The 23,863-nt window shown below is 35.4% G+C and overlaps 2 protein-coding genes across 2 annotated transcripts; one reads left to right on the top strand and one right to left on the bottom strand.

Annotated features, from left to right (window-relative positions):
- Window positions 1-9,351: 9,351 nt before the first annotated feature.
- LOC104798990 (heavy metal-associated isoprenylated plant protein 3) lies at window positions 9,352-11,326 on the bottom strand. Its single transcript, XM_010521274.1, has 5 exons — window positions 11,218-11,326; window positions 10,821-10,871; window positions 10,430-10,646; window positions 10,071-10,334; window positions 9,352-9,961 (listed from the first exon to the last, which is right to left on the bottom strand). Exons 2-5 carry the CDS (start codon window positions 10,839-10,841, stop codon window positions 9,519-9,521), a joined length of 945 nt encoding a protein of 314 aa, XP_010519576.1. The 5' UTR covers window positions 10,842-10,871; window positions 11,218-11,326; the 3' UTR covers window positions 9,352-9,518.
- An 11,219-nt stretch (window positions 11,327-22,545) lies between these two features.
- LOC104799675 lies at window positions 22,546-23,509 on the top strand. The gene is made up of 2 exons (XM_010522315.1): window positions 22,546-23,296; window positions 23,382-23,509. The coding sequence occupies exons 1-2, from the start codon at window positions 22,546-22,548 to the stop codon at window positions 23,507-23,509; spliced, it is 879 nt and encodes a 292-aa protein (XP_010520617.1).
- The last annotated feature ends 354 nt before the right edge of the window (window positions 23,510-23,863 follow it).

Here is a 23,863-nt window from a genome sequence, read left to right on the forward strand (position 1 = left end):
TAAAATATTCTCCTTTTGCTAAAACTAATTATACACATACTTTTTTTTTCAAATGTGACCATTTGACCATAATTACAGTATAGTCATATTGATTATAACGTTAAATTTATGATGTTTTCACTTAGTTATCAATGTGATATGTAAAATGTGACTATGGTGATTTGGTGCGATCACCATAAATTCAACGTTATAATCAATATGATCACCATTTGAGTATAATGTTATTTTGACGAAATGATCACATATGGAAAAATATATGTATAGAAATAGTTTTAATAAAATGGGAATATTTTAGATAATACCCTTTTTAACGTCACTGAAATCATATCATAAAATGTTACTAATATAGAATTTTTTATATATACGATCTCTTACCATTTGAAGCATAATTTTTTTTTATTGTTTTCTTAACATGTATATTGTTTGTGCGAGTTGTCGGAAATTGACATGCAACAACTTGGTGTTTCAAATTGGCTGATGTTTAATTATTATTATTATTATTATTATTATTATTATTATTATTATTATTATTATTATTATTATTATTATTTTTGGGTTCCATTTGTGTTAAGGAAAACTCGCATACGCAATCAAATAGAATATTATAGTCTCTTTAGTCTTCGTAGCTTCACTATTACGACCAACATGCACAATCTGGAAAAATAAACACATACTTTTGTTTTTTAAGGTTACTCTTACGATTATTAATATATTTATTTATTAATTAAAAAAATAAGAGAAGGGATTTCTTACAACGGGGAGTTGGAATTTGTGGGCACCAATCACATACCAGCTGTTATACATATTAGTATGAAGAGTTATCATAAATTCCGACACATCACAATCCTACCCGTACACTTCCTCTTTCACATTTAAATTATTAACACACACATATACGTACACATAAGATTTTTCAAACCCTAAACTGAAATTGGAGAAAAATTATTCCCCATCCACATCAGCCTCGGCGATGGCTCTTGACTGAATTACCATACAAGAAACGCGGACCAAACTCTTTATTTATTTATTTATATATTATATGAAGTCAAAAATTTTCAACCGAACATTAGAGATGTCAAAAATGGTTCAAGTGATGCGGATCGATCCAAACCGATTTAATCGTAAATCTAAATAGATTAATCCAATCCAATCCATTATTTTTATTATTAAGTCTATAATCCAACTCGTTCATTCTTTAAGAAATATCAATCTCTATGAGATAATTCATAAATAAACTTAAATGTCATTTAAAACTTGTGCTATTAAAATTTCGTAATACACACACATCCACGCCAAAAACGTATGATAATAAAACAATATCACGACTAAGGGAATTTGCAAAAGAGGACAAAAGGTGAAATTATATAACATATTTTCTCAAGATTTAATTATTATAACTATTTCTATCACGATGTTATAAATTAAAGATCTAGTAAACCAAACAAACGACGATTAATTTAGCATCTAATTACGATGAATTTGGACTCCAACTAACTCATCATATCGTTTACGGTAAAACCTTTTTCAAATTCTATGTTTGCATTGAAAGATTCGAACATGGTGTTACTAAAATTATTTATTGTTTGGCCAAACCACTGCATATAAACCATGATACGTTTTTACCGTTACCACTTGAGATCTGAAAAATCTAATATGACATAAGAGTGTTAATTTTAACAATATTGTGTTTCTGAATACACAGAAAATACATTTTGAATCTGACATGTAGCATGTAAGAATGAAATAGAATAGAGTCTTACCTGAATCTATTTCAGCAATGAATCCGGTAGCGTCTGAACAGTAATCGGGAATTGTGATCTTCTAGATCAACACACGAGAAGAAAAAAATTCTCACAATATGGGCTGTAAGAATTATGAAAACTGGTGTGTGACCTAGGGACCCCTTAATTTATAGAAAATAAACTTCTTATTATTTCCAATTCCGCTCATAAAAGAAATGGAAATAACACAACGGTATCTGCACATTAGCTCCTAAACTTTACCGAAATTACGATTTTAGGCATATTTCATAAATGATCACATTTATGCTTTATTAATAGCTAACGTTACAAAATCCATGATTTAAATCCAATATTAAATCATATTAATTGCGAATATTTATAAAATATTCTAACAATCTCCCACTTGATTCAATATATGTGATTTTGGATTATCTTTAGAGAGCTCAACAATATGTTATTATTTCGTAATTTCATCAATCTGGTCCATGAACGTATAATATAGGACCTTAGCGGCTTTTGTTATATTTTGCACGACTAAACCTTCTAAAATCACATATATTAACAAATTCAATGTCATAGATCAAAGCTTAGGTATGCAGCATGAAAATTACACGATAAGTGATCTATACGTGTCTATTTTCAACTGGTCATCTTTAACCTTATGGAGATCTTAAAATTTTAGAGTAGAAATTAAAACTTTTAAACTTTATTTTTTGCAGAAAAACTTTACTTTAGTCTTTTCCAACACATAACTCCCACTTAAACTATACATCATCAAGTGATAGTACACCCATATGAACAACATGCTCAATAAAGATTGTGGGTGGTAAACCTTTAGTAAACGGATCCACTATCATGGAAGTCGTCCCAATGTGTTCAAGACTTATTTGACTACTCTGTATCCTTTCTTTAACAACCAGAAATTTTATGTCAATATGCTTTGACTTAGAAGAACTCATGTTGTTATTGGAGTACATAACCGCTGATTTATTATCACAGTAAATCCGAAGTGGTCTTTCTATTTTGTTCACAATTCGCAGCCCTATGACAAAATTTCGCAACCATACTCCATGATTGGATGCCTCATAACATGTTATAAATTTTGCTTCCATGGTTGAAGATGCCGTGAGTATTTGTTTAACACTTTTCCACGATATAGCTCCACCAGCTAAAAGAAAAACATAACCAGACGTGGATCGACGACTGTCTTGGCATCCAGCAAAATCAGAATCTGTATAACCAATGATCTCCAAATTTTCTATTTTCTATAAATTAACATGTGATGTTTGGTTTTCTGTAAGTATCTTAAAACCCATTTAGCTGCTTTTCCAATGATCCATCCCTGGGTTATGTAAATACCTTCCTAACATCCCAACTGTATACGCAATATCCGGACGCGTACACACCTGAGCATACATGAGACTTCCTACAGCCGATGCATAAGGAATCTCTTGCATCTGTTTTTGCTCAAATTCATTTCTTGGATATTGTGCAAGACAAAATTTGTCTCCTTTAGCAATAGGGGTGTTCCCTTCTTTGCAGTTCTTCATCCCAAACCTCATTAATATCTTTTCGACATAGTTCTTTTGCGACAACCCGAGTAACCTCGAGCTCTATCTCGATGTATTTGGATTCCTAATACAAAAGCGGCGTTTTCCAGGTCTTTCATTTCAAAGTTCTTTGACAGGAAAGCCTTAGTCCCATTTAACATCCCTATATCATTAGAGGCAATTAGTATGTCATCGATATACAATATTAATAAGACAAACTTACTCCCACTGAACTTATGGTATACACATTCTTCTACAATATTTGTCTCAAAACCGTATGAACAAATAATCTGTCGAAATTTGTAATACCATTGGCGGGATGCTTGTTTAAGCCCGTAGATGGATTTCTTTAATTTACAAACCATTTCCTTTGAATCTCCGATCACAAAGTTTTCTGGTTGTGCCATATAGATTGTTTCATTAATGTCTCCATTAAGAAACGATGTCTTTACATCCATCTAGTGTAACTCTAAATCATAATACAAGTGACATTATTGTTCTGAACGAGTCTTTCGAAGACACCGGAGAGAAAGTCTCTTTATAGTCAACTCCTTCTTTCTGTGTAAATCCTTTTGCTACAAGACGAGCTTTATACTTATCCACATTTCCTTTAGAATCCCGTTTGGGTTTAAATATCCATTTTCAACCTACGGGTTTGATGCCTTCAGGTAATGGAACAAGTTCCCAAACATTGTTGTCTTGCATGGATTTATACTCTTCATTCATGGCTTCAAGCCAATTTTGAGAGTTTGAACTTTGCATAGCCTAACGAAAATTTATTGGATCATTTTCTAATAATCCAACATTTTCTCCATGCTCTTGGAGATATACGACATAATCGTCTGGAATCGCACTTCTCTTTGCTCTAGTTGACCTTCTTGATGACAACTGTTCTTGAGGTAGTTGAGGTTGTTCATCCGGAATAACCTCATGAATTGGTTCATCCGGAATAACCTCTTGAATTGGTTCATCTGGAATAACCTCTTGAGTTAGTGCGGGGAGTTGCATGTTGTCCGATTGATCTAGATGTGTTATATCATGACCAATTATTATGGGAAGATGAACATATTCTTCCTCAAATGCAACTTCTCGTACCTTATCTCTACTCCCAAACTCAGCATCCTCAAAGAAATGGGTTGTTCCAGTTTCGAATATTGATCTGTTTTTTAGGATCATAAAACTTGTACCCCCTGGATTTTTCTGAATACCTAACAAAATAACAACTAATTGTACGCGGGTCTAGTTTCTTTTCTGATGGCTTGTAAGGCCTTGCTTCTGCTGGGCAACCCCATACATGCAAATGTTTTAGGATTGGTTTCTTACCCGTCCAAAGCTCATAAGGAGTCTTTTTAGTTGCTTTTGTAGGAACTCTGTTGAGGATATATGCAGTGGTTTTAAGCGTTTCTCCCCATAATGACTCTGGCAATGTAGAGTGACTTATCATACTCCTTACCATATCTTTAAGAGTCTTGTTTCTACGTTCGGATACACGTTCATACTTGGAGTTCCAGGCATGGTATACTGAGGTAGTATTCCACATTCATCAAGGAATCTTGCAAAAGGACCCCTAGTTGTTCACCAGATCCATCATAGCGACCATAGTATTCGCCACTACGATCGGATCTTACTGCTTTAATCTTTTTGCCCAGTTGATTCTCAACTTCAGCTTTATAGGATTTGAACATGTCCAAAGCTTGGGACTTCTCGTGTATTAGGTACAAATATCCATATTTTGAGTAATCGTCTATGAACAAAATGAAATATTGTTGACCATTCCAAGATGCCGTAGGAAATGGTCTACAAATATCCGTATGTATTAGTTCTAACACGTCACTGCTTCTGTTTGCACCTAACCGTCTTTGGTTTGTTTGTTTTCCCTTAATACATTCAACACAAACTTGAAAATGTGTTAAATCGGGTATATCAAGAATTTCATCTGCAACTAAGCGTTCTATCCTTTGTTTGGATATGTGACCTAATCGTTTATACCACAAGTTTGCAGAAATCTTGTCATCTAATTTTCTCTTTGTACCATGGGTTTTAACATGCAAGGTTTCATTATATGAAATATTTGTATCAAGCACATATAGATTATCATGACTAGAGAGAGTACCGGTACCAAGTAAATTTGAATTACGGAAAAGACGAAATAAACCATTTCCAAAGGAATAAGAATAACCGAATTTGTCCAATGTAGAAATAGAAACCAAATTCCGTCTAAATGACAGTACAACAAATGTCTCATCCAAATCCAAATAAAAATCAGAACTCAATAATAATCTAAAAATGCAGATAGCCTCCACTTCAACTTTATTCCTGTCGCCAACATAGATGAATCTTTCAGTATCACTTGGTTTCCGATGGCTTAGGCAACCCTGCATTGATACACTTATGTGAATAGTAGCACCAGAATTTATCCACTAAGTGTATCGTGGTACAGAAGTTAAATTAACTTCAGAATAAACAAAAGTAAGAAGTTTACCTTTCTTTGCAAGTCAACCATGATAGCCAGTGCAATCCTTCTTCATGTGTCCCATCTTCTTACAAAAAAAGCATGCACCATTCTTATCCTGTTTTTTTTTTTTTTTGCATCTTCTTGACAGGACCATCATCACTTTCCTTTTTCTGAAGACGTTTCTTATTTTTGTCCTTTCTAGAGACCGCAAGGTGAGCACTTTCAGGTTTTTCAAGCTTCAATCGCTCTTCTTCTTGCACACAATGTGAAATGAGCTCGTTAAGAGACCATTTGGTTTATTGACAGGTGTATATGATCCTAAAGGATCCATACTGTACAGGAAGAGACAGCAATATCAAGTGCACTACCAAGTCATCAGACAAATCTATCTTGAGTGCCTTGAGCTGTGAAGCAAGATCAGACATCTCCATGATGTATTCCCGAATGTTCTCATTTCCCTTATACCTTTTGGAAATAAGTTTCATCAAAAGCGAGCTAGTTTCATGCTTCTCATTTCTTTCAAAATGAGTCGCTACTGCTTTCATGAACTTATTTGCGTTCTCATCATCATAGATAGAACCTCAGAAAACCTCTGGAATTGTACGCTTCATGATCATAAGGCACATGCGATTGGAACGCTCCCAACATTCACGTTCTTTTTTATGATCATCGGTACTTTCCGGTGTAAGATCAGCAGGAGCATCAACAACATGCATAGCCAAATCCATATCCATACAACCGAGAACTATCATGAGGCTCTCTTTCCATGCCTTAAAATTTTTTCCCGTAAGCATCGAGACCGAATTCAGCGAAGTTGAAATGTTTGCTGCGGTAGTAATAGCTGAATGAAAAGAAAGAGAAAAAAAAAGTCAGTCTTTCATGCAAATAATGACAACACATACGATACACCATACAACATTGATGTTATATCTTTAGATCGAAAATCAACTTGTAAGTGGCATATTCGATATAGTAATCAAATCACGAATATCTCATATAATCTATTGAACCTTCCTTTGGGTCGATTCAATAATCATATGTAATCTTTATGATATTCTGATTTATTACTTAATATATGTAATAAATTTCTGCCAAAAAATTTCCTTCCTTTGGGTCGGTAAATTTTCCGCATGAAATTTATACATAAAAAATATTCTTTATAATATTCTTTGAATGGATGAATTTGTGACTTCAGAACTTACTTTGGCAAGGTGATGTCTCAAATTAATCGAATAGAATATTAATCGAATAATTTGTCATTATTCCTCCTGATTTGTCACGACCAAATTCTGCTAAAATATCTATGGTGGGACATTCGTCGCACACGTTCATGCGCACTTGCAGCCATAATGGGCTGTCAAACCCAATTGCCATCATATACATATATAATCCTTTTAAAGTAATGTACTCAAGTCCAATTCCTTTATTTATATACATATATAATAATTAAAGGAAAAAACTAATGGGCCAAACCCAATTATATCAAAATGTACGAAAACTTTTATGTTGGATATTCAAAACGTATTCTCTTATTTAAATATATATATATATATATATAATGGGCCAAGCCCAAATACATTATCAAATAAAATCTGTAACGAAAAGTATAACGGAAACTAATATATTCGATATACACTCATTTAATAAAATTAAATCAAAACGAATACGTTTCCAAATCTCATTTGAAACTGAATTCTCTAAAACATAAATATCAAAATCATATATTTAATTCTAGATTTATGCCCATAATCAAAAGCTAAATTTTCGTTTTTAAAAAATAAAATTGAAACGAATTGACATATTTCCAAATCTGCTGATTTAGCCTTAAAAAAATAAATATTCAAAATAAAATGAATATTACTGTTCGAATATTTGTTTGTTTTTTTTATTTCTGTAGAGATGAAGCCGGACACTGTATATGATCGTGACAATCACTTCAAGACAAAACATGATACACAAACCAATATGTATACAGTATGCATATATACCAAACTGAATTTCACGCACAAGCATACATATATTAAACATGTAGCGAATTGTCAATGTATATATATATAATAAATATATACAATCGTGCATGACTAAATTAAACCGTATATATGTATATAAAAAACATGCCAATATACAGGAAAAACTGTGCAAAATTCTCCTCTATATTTATTTTTTATTTTTTTATTTTCATGTTACAGATTATTAATCTTAACCAATAAAATCTGCAAACAATTCAATAAAAAAAAATTAATACGAGCATACAAGAAAATAAAAATGGATAGTATTTTGGTAAAAATAAATAATATTATTTTCTATTTTGTTAAAAATTTATTTAATTTTAAAAAAATAAGAAAATTAATATAAACTTGTCAAATTTCCATAAATAAAACCTGAAATTTATTTTTGTCGTTCAAACTCTAATATTTATATTAAAATCTAAACTTTATAAATCACGTCAAATTTAATCCTAACGTTGACATAACAATTCGAATGATGATGTGATAATTTTGAATTTGACCAAACGTTGTTAAGTCATATGACATATAATAGATATATAACATATCGTATTTTTCCTTTTTAAAAATTAACAAGTCAAAGAAAAAAATAAAATTACATATATACCTGTATATATACCTATATATATACATGTATACCTATATTGGATATATACACATATGTATCTATTGTGTATATATGTATATATATACATTATATATTGGTATATATGTATATATATACGTATATATATGTATGTCTTTACATAATACACAATAGATACATATTTACAAATATACATATAGGAAAAAAATATTTTTTTAGATTTTTTTAATTTTTTTTTTTTAAATATGGCTGTTACTCCATAAAAAACAAAATTATTTCATCATCGGTCGGATTATTATATCAGCGTCTAAGATTAAATTTGACGTGATTTATCAAATTTAAATTTATTTAAATATAAACATTTGGAGTTCTAAATGTCAAAATTTTAAAATTTAGATTTTATTTAGAAAATTTTGAACAGTATTTATCTTACCCCGAAGTACTATTTAAATATTCATTAAACCTAAGCTGGCCCAAAGAGCTTAGTTCAGCCCAATTGAGAGAACCCTTACAGCCCAGTCCAATTGCTTATCCTTTTTTTAATCAATGAAAAAAATCTAAAAACATTTTAATATAGACATTGTGACTCATGTATGTACCTATAAAGCGTTGACGGTTAGTATATCATTTTAATGTTTTAAATTAGAATGTATTTATATAAATATTTAATTATTTAAATTTGGTAAGAAGGAGACAGGGGACAAAATGAAAAAGTTGCCACGTCGGGATGCGAAAGATCCACATCAGAAAGGGGTAGGAGCCCACCACGTGCAACCCACGCCCCTCTCCCATTTCCCACCAGAATCTCCTGTCCCCAAGTACCAATTATTATTATTTTTCAAAGTCTAATTTACATGAATTATATTAAAACTCAAACCACAATAATTGAAAAGCATATGATATCAAAGTTATACAATTACATTTTGAATTGAATATAAGATAATATAATTTCTATGTTTTATGTTTAGAAATCATGAAATCATAATTAAATTCGGTACACTAAAAACCATGATGACAACATATGTATTCTTATATTAATAAAAACAGATTTTGTATAGTTGCGGTTACAATTACATAACTCGATGTGCATAAACTGTATCATAAAAAACGAACCAGTTACACATATTATTATTATTATTTATTATTCGACATTAACCATATGAAACCTGAAACCAAGAACTAGGAAATGCAACAAGCATTAGGATTCTCGTCGCTGAAAAGCTGAGGCGGCGGAATCCGTTCAATGACGTACATAGGCTGGTAATAATACACCATCCTCTTCATCCCTTCTTCCTCCGCCGCCGCCGGAATCCCTCCGCCTTCCACCTCCGCCGCCGCTGCGCCTGCGTCTCCGCCGCCTTCCTTATTGGCCTCCTCTTCCTTTCCTTCGCCGTCTTCCTTCTTCTCCTCTCCTCCTTCCACCGGTTTTTCATCGCCTTTACTCTCTTCCTCCGCCGGTTTTTCTGCCGGAGACTCGGGCTTCGGCTCCGGCTCCGGCTGAGGGACGATTCTCGCCTGCTTCTTCGTCCGCCGATAAACATAATCCGCCAACTTCTCGGCGTCCATCGTTCCCGTCACCGTCACTTTTCCGGTCGTATGCTCCGTCACTGCTGACTGTACCCCTGCCGTTCCGTATCATTATATACACGTAATAGAAATCTCGTTAATGTGCGAGTACATGTATGGGTGTATGTATATATGTGTGTGTGTATACTGTATACATGTATATACCTCTCATTTTGAGGATCTTCTTCTTGAGCTGATCGGCGCAGGCCTCGCAGTGCATGTTGACGTTAAGCTCGACGGTGGTGACGCCGGAAACCTGAGAGGTTATCATCGGCGGCAGAGGCTCCCCCTCCGCCGCCGGAGCGGGCGAAAGAACCTTTGCCGGTCGCTTCGTCTTCTTCATGATCTTGTTGCACACTGCTTCTGGATCCACCACTCCTTTTATAGTCACCTGGTTCGCATTCATGTCCATAACCACCCCCTCCACACCTATACATACACACACACACACATCAACTTCATACTATGTTTTATACAACATCATCGTGCGTTAAATAACATCGTACACGTGTGTATATATATACCTCTAATCTTTAGAATGGACCGCTCGATCTTTTTGGCGCATCCGACGCAATGCAAGTCCACGTAGAGCATAAACGGCGGCGGCGGAGATGGAGGTGGCGGTGGCTCCTCCGCCGCCGGTTTATCCTCTTCCGCCGGCTGTTTCTCGTCCTCCGCCGGAGCTGGAGCTGGAGCTGGAGCGGGTTCAGGGGCAGGTGCCTCCTCTGCCTTTCCTTCTACCTAAATTCATTGTATCCTCAAGAAACCCATCCATTAGTTCTCGTACAGTAGACTGACACATAGGCATTTTCGCCATTCCTACGAGCTCAATGTTCATCCAAACGAGCTTACATATATATATATATATGTGTGTGTGTGTGTGTGTATTCAAGAAATCTAAGGTTGGGAGCTTACGGGTTTAGTTTCTTCGCCCATCTGGTGGATTATCCGAAGAACAGTACACTCCTACGCCAAGAATATAATAATGTTTCGAATTAAAACGAATAATCTCTCTGGTAAAAGGGGATGGAGGAATGAGGGAGTACGAGTGAATATTTATATGAACGGGCGAATGTGATGATGGAATCAATGAGAATATTATTATTATTATTATTATTTGGTAAAGAAATCGGAATATTATTAGTAGCTTATATTATATAAATATTATTTGTACATGAGGGTGGGGGGAATAACAGAACATAAAGCATAAGAGGCTGATTCCATAGCACATGGCAGAAACTAATCACCAGACATATATATATATACACGTATATTTATATATGTGTACGTGTAGATTTATACGCATACGTACCTTATACACTGTTCTTAAATTATAACCTCTGTTGAGATTATTTCTTTTTTAATTTGTTTATGTTATGTTTGTGAAGAGAAGTGAAAGGGGAACAAAATGGCTAGAGGTTTGCTGATTTTATAGGCAATGAAAAATGTGGGTTTCTCTCAAATTTTCAAATGTTTTTCCTAATGACGATGATGATGATGATGATGATGATAAGATCATGATGATGACTGTTGTTTAAATTATTATTTTTTATTCTTTTTCATAGGAAGAAGCATAAAAATAAAAATAAAAATATGAAATATTAGTATATGTATATTAATATAGTTCCTCGGACAGGGATATTCTGGAGAACACACAATATATATATATATATATATATATATATAATTAAAAAGAATGAAATTATGGGGTAATAATTTAGCATCGAAAAGGACAATACTTTGTATCAGAGCACCGACCTTTCTGATTTTATTTTTTTTCTTTTAATTTCTCAATAACCAAATCTTAATCATAATTTCTAATTTATAATTTTCTATGTTATTTCGAGAAAAAAGTTAATTAGATGACGTGTCGCACACTGCTACGCAACCCTACATCCCTCCATTCGTTTTTTTTCAATAGATCCTACGGATTTTTTTTGTAAACATTATATATGCGTACATATATACATCCAGACCTATAATATTGTATTATTTTTTGTTCTTTTCGTTGTTTCGATAATTAGACGATTTTATTTCCTGGGTTTTACGATTTCGATCGGTTCAAATAACCTATTTCGTGCATGGATTATAAAAATATTCACAGATATTAAAATTAATAATTTTGTTTAGATTTATCGATCGAGATAAATTCATCTGTAATAATGGTATCTTTGTTTTTGTGTGTCATGTAATGGAAAGATAAACAAGCAAACAATAGTTCAAGTAACCCATCCGATTAATAAAAACTGGATAGTCGATTGATGTAAAAAATCTTACTTTGTAGCATAATTATTTATAGTTTAAACTAATTAAAAAATAATTTTGGGAGGATAATATATATAAAAACCCATAAATAGAGTGTTTAAATTTAAATTCATTGATTCTCCAGTTCTTTTTTTATGAGGTTTCACAATCCTTCACCTACAAGTTTAGGTTTTTTACAATTCCAACGCAAGGGAAGGAACCGATTAAGCAAAGTGTTCCCTATTTTCATAAAAATAGAAAATTAATAAACTTTATTTTTTTTTTAATTTTTGCAATACAAAGTAATAAAATTCTCGGGATGGACGAAACGTGGGGTGCCCTGAAAATAAATACAAAAATAAATCCTATGGCATGCACTGATGATGTTTTTAACATACATGCATGCATGAAACTTTTAGTTTTAGCAGGTTAGAAAGTCGATGCCACATGGCCTGCTTTACCTCGAGATTACCATAACCATAATTTATATATAAAATCTAAACTTGAAATTGTTAAATTTAACATAGTATTTGTGTCATATAGATATATACATAATAAAAATCAGAAATTATAATAATATGTAAAATTTTATTTGTTTTTACTTTTTAAATTGAAAAAGGAAAAGAAAAAAAAGTCGTCATGCCTTATTTTATAAATACTCATATTGCTGTTGGATTTTGGATTACACATAGTGACGAACCATCTACGGTTGGTCGAAGTTTGTTGAGTCGAGGAACATTTAACCGAATCAACCAACATGAGTAAAAAGTAAAAGTTAAATAGATGTGGTAATTAGTGAAAATAAAATCTATACATATGGTAAGGGAAAATACGTATTAGATGAAACACCATATTTTCCGTGACAAAACACATATTATATTATATATACACCAAAGGATTAATTGGAATAGAACTGAGATATTTTTATTTTTAAAAAAAAACGAAGCATTGGTACCAAATTTGATATAATTATACTGTATTGCACACGTACACGTATGAATACATGTATTTATATAGTAAGATTGGTAGGTGAAAGTGATAAGTCACGAGATAACATCAGTTTACCATAAAACTAAACCAAGACCATGGATGATGGGGTTTGTGTGGTTGAGCTGTTACTATTCTATGTTTGGTGAAATTGTAATTTTGGGACATCTTTAATTAACCAAAACTTTAAAATAGTTTTGAATTTAAAATTCAAATTGGAAAAAATGATTAAACTTTATCTCTTAAATGCAAAAAAAAAGGAACAGATGGGTCCATTGTTTACATGTGCCCTAACACCTGGAAGTGACTCACCTTGACGCTTACATCTCATAATATATATATATATATATATTATATATACATACACACACATATATATGTGTGAGTAGATATATGTAATGGACTCCCAATTACATTCTATGCTTATAATTATATATCTCTTATTTTATTTGCCATTTATTATTCCATGATTAGTAAAAAAGGAAAAAGTTCTTTCGGTTAACATATTTACATTGTTCTTTTGGTCGGTGAGTGTTACTTTACATTTTAAGATTGAATGTTATATAATCATAATTCTATCTATAAGTTGCTTGGTGGGTTCGGTGAGAATTATTGGAGAGATTTAGAATCATCATCAAGTTATATGCATGAAGCATCTTTTCAATTGTGTTAGGTTTTTTATTTTTTAAATTTTAGTTCTCTTTACGAAATATATACCTATTGAGAATTTATCAGGTGGATATCCAAAATATAGCTCATTTAGTTTACAGGTTAATAATTTTTAAACAAAATAAAAAAATATAAAGTATAGCTAATTTGAATTTGAAATAAATGTGAAAATAATTTAATAAAAAATTGTATTCAGAAAATAAATATTCAGTTAAATGTGAAGTTATCTGTTATTTTAAGAGTATATATATATAGAAAGAAAAAAAACGAGATTAATCTGCAGTTTTGTGCAAAAATAAATATTATCACTATGGAAATATTATGTGGTTATAATAATTCTAGAAGAAACAAAGAAATCTTATTCCACCAACCAACATACGACTTCAATCCGCGTCAGCACGGGAAATCATATCTTTATATTGACTATATATTTTTTATATTGAATTACAAAAGTAATTAATAAAATAACTATTATCTAATATGTAATCAAGAGACCGTGTATATATATATATGGGCTAACCAAAGATAAAAGTCTCGTAATTAATTTTATAAGATTCCAAAAGAAAAAGTTTTTGTTTTTGTATGCGCTACGTTACATGTGGTGACATGAGTCCAACCGCCATCAGATTCCAGCGTCTATATGTAACTGACATGCACAATCGCATAATATATTCTCTACATACATACATACATACATACATATATACATATTTACATATATACATGTTAGAAAATGGATGGGTCTGGATAAAAAAGAAAGAAAACGAACGAAAAAAACAGAATCGAAAAACAATAAAGAATTAGATGAATCCAGATATGATTTTTTTAGGTATGATTTTATTTTTTAAAAACGTTATTCCCTCTCCACCGAACAAAAAAGAAATCCGAGAATACGTTTAGAGATATAAAAAAATATCAGCAACGATTGATTTACTCGTAAAAAATTACCCAAAACAGAAAAACCCGAGAAAAATGATGAACAGTAAAAGACGGAGAAGAAATAGCAAGTTTATTCACCAAAATGGCTCACAAATCTCTCAAAAAACTATTAGATTTCGTATATCCAACATTATCATACATTTCTGTGTTATAAACCACTAGAGACGCCATCAAAAGTTATATCAATTTAGTAGTTTTTATGCAAAAGTCGTATTTGTTCATGTTCCAGATATTTAACACGATCCGTGTCGAAACCGATACGGTCCGTGTTAAATGTCTGTGCAAAAATAACATTATCTTAGAGAATTGACACGATCCGTATTGCACGTAAGACGACCGTATCAAATGTAGCAAAAAAATAATATTTTCTCAAAGAATTGACACGGTTTGTGTTGAATCTAACACTACCCATGTTGGAATTACCACGCATCTAACACTGTCTGTGTTGAAATTAACACGCCCATATTGTGTTTCTATACTTAAATTTTACTACTAAATACAAGTATATACTTCATCAAACACACTATATACTTTACCAATTCATATACTATATCATTTACGAATATATTGTTAAAGCAAGGAAAGAGCATATTCAACATCTAGAAGGTCGAATTGACAAATGGAAGGTTGGAGCTGAATTTGGAAAGCGAACATGGAAAGAAGCAAGAAAAGGAAACATGATATTTATATCAATGAAGAAAAGGCAAGACAAATATTGAGAGGATATTACGACAATCACAAGAAGGAGTTTATAAGGGGTGTAAGACTCCATTACAGAACTTGGCGAGAATAAGATTCGAGAAAAGGTTTCTGTAATAAGGTTAAGAGTTCTTGTACGGGAAATACTGGTGAGAGTGATCTGAGAGAAAGTGAGGTACACTTGAGGGGGAGCCTTGAAACAACAGGTGAACACTTTACTGGGCCTAGACTAGATCTGGGGTAACACGGGGTGTGCGCTGCACACAGTGTGTTTGGGGGCTGATAGAATTTCTTGTGATACGAGATGCTGCTCAGGGGGAGTGGAACGAGTGTGAGTGAGTATTACTTGGAAAGCTTTGAAGTGTACTTGACTCTTATCAAAGAAATAGAATCAGTTTGAGAATTCTTATTTCGCAATATTGTGTGTGTGTGTTTTTTCAATTGGTATCAGAGCAGGTCACTGATCGCAGGAAAGTTTTCCCCTCATATCGGTGTACGATTCAGTTTCACACAATGGAAGGGTTCAAAGATTCACAATCGTTTGGAAAAACTACTATGCTTGACTCAACCAACTATGGACATTGGAAAGTGAAGTTCAGCTCCTATATTCGTGGCCTTGATGAAGATACGTGGAGTGCTGTCACTGATGGATGGACTCGACCAACTGATGTCATTGATTGAGCTATAGTAACGAAGCCAAAAAATCAATGGACAGCTCAAGAGAAGAAAGACTCGGCTATGAATCAGAAGGCTTTATCAATCATTTTCAGTAGTGTCAGTCCTGATGAATTCGAACAAATACAAGGATGTGAAACTGCGAAGGACACCTGGGATACTCTGGAACTTATTCATGAAGGAACTTCCAAAGTAAAAAGGAACATACTGGATATGATTGATCTGCAGTTTGAATGGCTGAGGATGGGAGATGATGAGAGCGTGAAAGAATTCTGTGGGAAATTGAGTGCATTGTCAAATGAGGCAAGTGTACTTGGGAGAAAGATTACCAACGACAAGCTGGTGAAGAAACTTCTGAACAGCCTGCCAGCTAAGTATCATTCACAGATTCTTGTCTTTGAAGGTGTAAACAACTTGGATACTGTTACATTCAAGGAAGCTGTAGGTACCTTCGCCGCACATGAACTGAGATTGCAACTAATGAATGGAGGATCAGCTACTCATACAAAAAGAGGAGTGGCATTACATGTTCCAGAAACAAAAATAAGTGAAGCAGAAATCAAGTTGCCAGTGAAAAACAAGAAGCTAACTGAAGAAGAACTGCATGATCAAATGTCACTTGTTGTCAGAAATTTCAACAAATTCTTCAAAGGGAGGAAGAAGTTTGGAAATCAAAACGATCGAGAGGCTGGAAAGTGTTTGGAGTGTAAAGGTACGGGACATTGGAAGGCAGAATGTCCGAGTATTGCAAAAAGAGAAAGTGTTCTGAAAAATCTCAAAGAGACTCAGTGTTTTGAGTGCAAAGGGTTCGGTCACACAAAAGTAGAATGTCTCAAGCGCAAAGGAAAGTCTTTAGTCACTCATGAAGAGGACATCTCGAGTACTGAGAGCGATAGTGAAAAAGAAGACTTGTCGAATTTTGTGGCATTTCTAGGAGTGATAGAAGAAGAAGCTGATCAAGATGCAAACAGTGATGATAAGGAGATTACTGAAGAAGATCTTTTCAAAGATATGACCAAATTGGTGGATATGAACAAGCAACTCATAATTGAGAAACGACAGTTGGAGAAAGAACTCAGTCAAGTTCAACAACAACTGAGAGACACCAAACAGAAGTTGATTCAGAAAGAAGAGGAGGTGTCCAATATGAAATGTCAGCTGGAAGGAACCAAGAAGAATATTCATCTCCTTGGTAATGGAACTGGGAAGTTGGATCACTTACTTGGCATAAGACGAAACTTTGGAGATCGTTTCGGACTTGGTTATCTTGGTAAAGTACAAACTACTCTGAAGTTTGTGTCCGGAGGGAACCTGAATCAAGAAGCTTCTTCCTCAATGATCAGGGGATCCTTGTCACGACATTTCTCGAAGAATGCTACAAGACACATACAGAGGATCGGATATGCTATCACTGTGGCAAGGAAGGACACATTCGACGAAACTGTTTCTATCTACAAAGAAACAAGAATGTCTACATGTATACATCACCACACTATCATTATCCTACTTGGAATCTCATATGGGTTAAAAAATCGGATATCAGATGCAATGTTGCGTACACTACGGAGCAAAACAACATTGCAGGGGTCTGGTACTTTGATAGTGGATGCTCCAGACACATGACAGGAAGTCAAGATCTTCTGAAAGACTTTGTAGAAATTCAGAAAGGAGGGAGTGTTACTTTCGGAGATGGTAAACAAGGAAAAATATTGGGCAAAGGAAAACTTGATCACGCTGGCCTTCCAAGATTGAATGATGTCAAGGTTGTACAGGGTCTAAAAACAAATCTTATCAGCATTAGTCAACTCTGCGACAATGGAATGCGAGTCAAGTTCACAAAGAATGCATGTTTTGTGACGGATACAGACAACAAGTGCGTTCTAACAGGGATGAGAAATTCTAACAACTGCTATACTTGGGTGAACACTCAGCGCACTGTGCCTCAGCAAACATGTCTCGTTGTGAAGAAAGATGAAATGGACTTGTGGCATCAAAGATTGGGGCATATCAACATGCGCACATTGGTCAAGCTCTCCAAGTCAGGTGCTGTTCGGGATCTTCCAACACTTTCTCACAATGATAAATTTGTCTGCAAGGCTTGTCAACTTGGAAAACAAGTTCGAATACGGCATAAGAAGACTGAGGATATACATACATCACACATACTAGAGCTTGTTCACATGGACCTGATGGGACCTATGCAGACCGAAAGTTTTGGTGGCAAAAGGTATGTTCTGGTGTGTGTGGATGACTATTCGCGCTTTACATGGGTAAGGTTTCTGCGAGAGAAATCAGAGGCTTGTATAGCTTTTCAGCATTTAATACTCCAGTTGAAGAATGGAAATGGAACTGTTCAACGTATTCGCAGTGACCATGGCAGAGAATTTGAGAATGCTATGTTCCAGCACTTCTGTGATACACATGGCATCTCTCATGAATACTCAGCTCCGAAAACACCTCAGCAAAATGGTGTCGTTGAGAGAAAAAACAGAACGTTGCAGGAGATGGCACGGTCAATGCTACATGCTAAAGATGTAGCAATCAAATTCTGGGCTGAAGCAATGAGTACAACGTGTTACTTGATAAATCGCATTTATCTTCGGCCTGGCATGCCGAAAACCCCGTATGAGATCTGGAAAGGTAAAGTTCCATCTCTTAAGTATATTCACATTTTTGGGTGCAAGTGTTATATCCTAAATGACAGAGAATATTTGGGGAAAATGGATGCACGAAGCGACGAAGGAATTTTTCTTGGGTATGCCCAAAATTCTGTAGCTTACAGAGTATTTAATCTACGCACCAAGACGGTCATGGAATCTGCAAATGTTGTTTTCGATGAAGATAATCTTCAAGAGTCTACTGCTGTATCGCTTCCCCTTTTCCCTACTCAACTGAATCCAGATCTACTTCCTTCTAAGTCAGAATCAATTGACCAGGATGATTCAGAAGATGTTGTATCTGACACAGAGTCTTTGACTGAGTCCGTACCACCAACGTCTCCACCAGTAGCTGTTCATCGCAATCACTCTCCAGGAGACGTCATCGGGGAGGTTCATGGTCCACGGTAAATGAGAGGTAATACACGCATCAACTATAAAGACTTGATTCGCTTTGTGTGTTTCACTTCTCAATTTGAGCTTAAGAAAGTCTGTGAGGCATTGCAAGATGAATTCTGGGTGAAAGCTATGCAAGAAGAATTGGAACAGTTTGTGCGCAATGATGTTTGGTACTTGGTTCCTCGTCCTTCTCATACTAATGTAATCGAGACAAAGTGGGTGTTAAAAAATAAGTCGAATGAGCATGGAGAGATTGTCCGTAACAAGGCGCATCTAGTTGCACAAGGATATACTCAGGTTGAGGGAATCGACTTTGATGAAACTTTTGCACCCGTGGCTCGATTGGAATCTATCTGTTTACTTCTGGGTGTTGCTTGCAATCTGGGCATTAAACTTTATCAAATGGATGTTAAAAGTGCATTTCTCAATGGGGTGCTTCAAGAGGAAGTTTATGTGGAGCAACCAACTGGTTTCGAAGATCCTCACTTCCCCGATCATGTTTTTCGATTGAAGAAGGCTCTGTATGGCCTCAAACAGGCGCATCGGGCTTGGTATGAACGCTTGACTTCATTTTAATTGATCACGGGTACAAAAGAGGGGAGTAGATCAGACTCTGTTTATCCACAATGAAGATGGAGACGTGATGGTAGTTCAAGTATATGTTGATGACATTGTGTTTGGCTCTGTCTCTCAGAAGAAAGTGGATAAATTTGTCAAGATGATGACTGATGAATTTGAAATGAGCATGTCTGGCGAATTGAGTTTCTTTCTCGGACTTCAAGTGAAGCAAACAAATGAGGGGATGTTTGTCTCTCAAAGCAAATACGCTCGAAACCTAGTCAAAAGGTTCGAACTAGATGGGAGTAAGTCAGCAAAAACTCCAATGTCCACTACAACAAAGCTGACTCGAGATGAAGATGGAGAAGATGTTGACACTAAATTATACAGAGGAATGATCGGAAGTCTACTTTATCTGGCTGCAAGTAGACCTGATATGTGTTTGAGTGTGGGTATCTGTGCGAGGTATCAGGCCAAGCCAAAAAAATCTCATTTGCAGGCAGTTAAACGCATCATTAAATATGTGAAAGGAACTGTGGAATATGGTCTGCACTACACCAAGGATACAAGCTGTGAGCTGGTGGGCTTTTGTGATGCAGATTGGGGAGGTCATGCTGATGACCGCCGAAGTACTTCTGGAGGTTGCTTCTTCCTTCGAAACAACATGATTGCATGGCACAACAAGAAGCAAAATTCTACATCTCTATCCACAGCTGAAGCAGAGTATATAGCCTTGGGAAGTTGTTGCACTCAACTCATATGGATGCGTCAGATGCTTTTGGATTACGGTATCATCTTACCCTTCTTTACTGCATACTGTGATAATACGAGTGCCATAAATATCTCAAAGAATCTTGTTCAACATTCTCGCACTAAACATATTGAGATTCGTCACCATTTTCTACGAGAACAAGTTGAGAAGAAAAACTTAATCATTGAGTATATTTCTACTGAAAAACAATTGGCTGACATATTTACTAAACCTCTAGATATGAACAGGTTTGTTGGTTTACAAAAATCCCTCGGTGTAGGGGAACTCTAAATGGTTTCTTAAATCTTCAAAAGAGAAGTGCAGGAAAGGGTACAGGTCTGGTGGATGTGGACTTCAAAGGGATGGAAATGTCGATCAGAAGCACTTCACTAATTCTCAGGTACATCTCACGAATGCAGATTTAAATAACTGATTCTGTTGCTCCTCTTTCGTGGTATACTGCCAAGAGTTTGTACTTGAAGCAACCATGATATGAGTAAACTTATGAGGTGCTCGGGTCTAAGTTGAGAGATAGAATTCTATACGATGGTCTAAGGGCTGAAAAAAAAACAAACAAACAAAAAAACAAAAAAAAAATGGAAAGGGAAAATGGGATGCAAATCTCATGTGGGTGATTACAAGAATGTCTAAATACTCCGCTGTGAGCTGATGTATCTCACATGAGTATATCTCTAAACGAGATAGTCTGGACCTTAATGGTGAGAATAATCTATCGATACAACGTCCTAGAAGTTCAGAATCAGGTTGCTATGCACACTGGTTTAAATTTGTATACGGCTTGAGAAGAATCTGAGAATATGTGAAGTGCAACTGACTGTCAAATTCATTTATGCGGAGAAAATATCTCACTGACAGGTATACTCAACCTAATCTCGTTTTTTTAAATCATTTTTTTGTGTTGTGTTGAGTTACGGTTTGCGCTTTCTAACAGACCTGTGATTATTGAAAAGGGTTAGTATTTTGAATATGCTTAATTGTGGTTCAGCGGGAATTGAAAAATAATTAAGTTAATTTCAAAATTTGAATCTCGGCAACAAAGGAAAGAAGTTTATAAATGTGCCCTAATTTATCGCTCTCTTGGCTCACCCACGATCAAGTCTCTCTCTGTTTCTCTCTCTTTAGTGGTTCGGAATTCACGGGTTTGTGTTTCAGAAAGAGATTCTCTCACAGATGGCGAATAGGAAGACTGAAAAGATTGTTCGACCGGGAACAAGACGCTCTGCTAGACACGCTGCTCGTCAATCTAGCGAATCAGGTAACCCTCAACTTCCTGTGATTGTCGAAGAAACTGTGCCTATGAATACAGGCGAAATTTCGGAGAAAGGATCAGCCGAGAATACGACTCTGGAAGCAGATTCCTCTCAAAAATCTGCACATGCATCGGCTGAGATCACCCATGCGAAGACTTGTGAACAGGACAAGGATTTGTCTGAGAACGATCTGACAACAGAGCAAGTACAAGTGGAGATGCCTCAAGTCGATAGCGACCATCCTGAACGACATGACGGTATGGATGAAGATTCAGTCAAGGAAACTAAAACTGATGAGGCTAAGGACCCAGAGGAGGAAAGTGATGAGCGCACAGTTACTGAAGCCCTAGATGACTCATTACCGGGAATAGAGGAGGAGGAGGGCATCGAGACTCAATCTCGTGCAAAGGAGATTCCAGTTCCTGTCAGTTCTGATGATTCTGACTATCCTTTGAGTAGTCTTCCAACGAAAGGCAAAGGGTAGAGCTATGACGAAACGCAAGACCACCTTGGCTCATGCAAAAGACGCTTCAGAAGGCCCTAGCAGAATCCCGAAACGGCGAGTGTCCAAGAAAAAGAAAGGGGAAACCTCTAAATCAACTGCTCAGGCTAGCAGATCAAGTGATTCTTCTCTCAAACCCCTCTCAGAGAAATTCTTGTCTGTTGAAACCAAGAAGAGATTTGAAAAGTTCAAGGGGGTTGAAGTCATTGCTGAGAGGAATGTGAATGTAATGGATTTCCGAAAAAATCAAGTCTGGGAACTGTTTGTGGAGCGTTAGTTAACCGAAACAATGACCTATGCATGCCCATTCAGCAAAGGGCTCGTGCGAGAATTCTATTCGAATCTCACTCCAAGGACTGATATTCCTGGAGATCAAATGTATCACAAGGCGTTTGTCCGAGGAAGGTTCATTGAATTCTCTCCCACAGTCATCAACAAACTTCTGGGAACGCTTGATGACTCAGATCAAGGTTTGGAAGACTATCCCACTGGAACTACACTTGAGGATTTAGAAGTCTCTCTCACGGGTGAATATGTTGAAGGAAGAAGTGGAAAAATGCCAGTTGCCAGCCTTAAGTTTGAAAGTCGAGTCATGTTTCTGGTTGGTAAAACAAATTGGTTTCCTACCCGCCGAACTGATATGATTCAGGATGAACTGGCCATGTTGATATTCATGTTTCTGAGGAAGGATAAAGTCAACCTAGGAAGCATTATCTACAGTCATATACTTTCTCGAGCTGAAGATATGAGAGTTCGTTACTTGCTCCATCACCCTTGTCTTATTCAGAGTATCATTGTGCGACAGAGTCCTGAAATTGTTGCAGACTCCGAAATCACTGAAGTCATTCAGCGCCCTTTGATCATTGAGTCCAGAGTTCAACGAGCACAGCTGAGCCGTGTGCAACTGTGCAGCAAGACGTTTGCTCTACTGATGAAACATGACAAATTGTTGCGTCAAGTGGAGGAGTCAAATAGAAAGAATGCCAAAGTTGTCGCTCAGATTCGTGCTAAACAACACGCTCTTCGGGAAGAGTTTCAGAGTAATGGTTGCTCAATCACCTCCCACAGGTATGTTCTCTGTTTGAACTCATGCTCATATTTTTTAGTTTCTGCTTATCCACACAGGGGGAGAAAGTGGAGCGAATGAGTCAAGTTCTAAGGACAAAGGAAAAGGAAAAGTGGTGGAGGAAATACAAAGTGATGCTGAGGAAGAAATCGAGGAAGAAAACTCTGAAGATGCTGAATCTGAGTGAATAACACTTCCTGGATGTGAAGTGGACTTAAGTGGCTTAGTGTTTATCATATGCTTAGTGTTTATTTGCTTTCCCTTTCGTGTCTGTTATCATCTGCTATGTGTTATGTGGACTTAATCTGTTGATATATTCTTCAAACTTCTTTATGATGCTATGAATTACTTGCTATGAATTGCGACCGTGTGTTCTGTGAGTTTGAGTGTGTTTAAGCAGAAAGTCAAAAAGGGGGAGAATGTTAAAGCAAGAAAAGAGCATATTCAACATCTAGAAGGTTCGAGTTGACAAATGGAAGGTTGGAGCTGAATTTGGAAAGCGAACATGGAAAGAAGCAAGAAAAGGAAACAGGACATTTAT

Source organism: Tarenaya hassleriana, unplaced genomic scaffold, assembly GCF_000463585.1.
Source record: "Tarenaya hassleriana unplaced genomic scaffold, ASM46358v1 Cleome6, whole genome shotgun sequence".
In the NCBI taxonomy this organism is placed as follows: domain Eukaryota; kingdom Viridiplantae; phylum Streptophyta; class Magnoliopsida; order Brassicales; family Cleomaceae; genus Tarenaya; species Tarenaya hassleriana.

Coding starts and splice junctions, on each gene's coding strand:
- LOC104798990 (XM_010521274.1), bottom strand. CDS start 10,841: ATGGGCGAAGAAACTAAACCC. Junction 10,647..10,820: donor TGGGCGAAGAAACTAAACCC/GTAAGCTCCCAA, acceptor CAATGAATTTAG/GTAGAAGGAAAGGCAGAGGA. Junction 9,962..10,070: donor GAAGATCCTCAAAATGAGAG/GTATATACATGT, acceptor ACGGAACGGCAG/GGGTACAGTCAGCAGTGACG.
- LOC104799675 (XM_010522315.1), top strand. CDS start 22,546: ATGACCTATGCATGCCCATTCAGCAAAGGGCTCGTGCGAGAATTCTAT. Junction 23,297..23,381: donor TCTTCGGGAAGAGTTTCAGA/GTAATGGTTGCT, acceptor TTATCCACACAG/GGGGAGAAAGTGGAGCGAAT.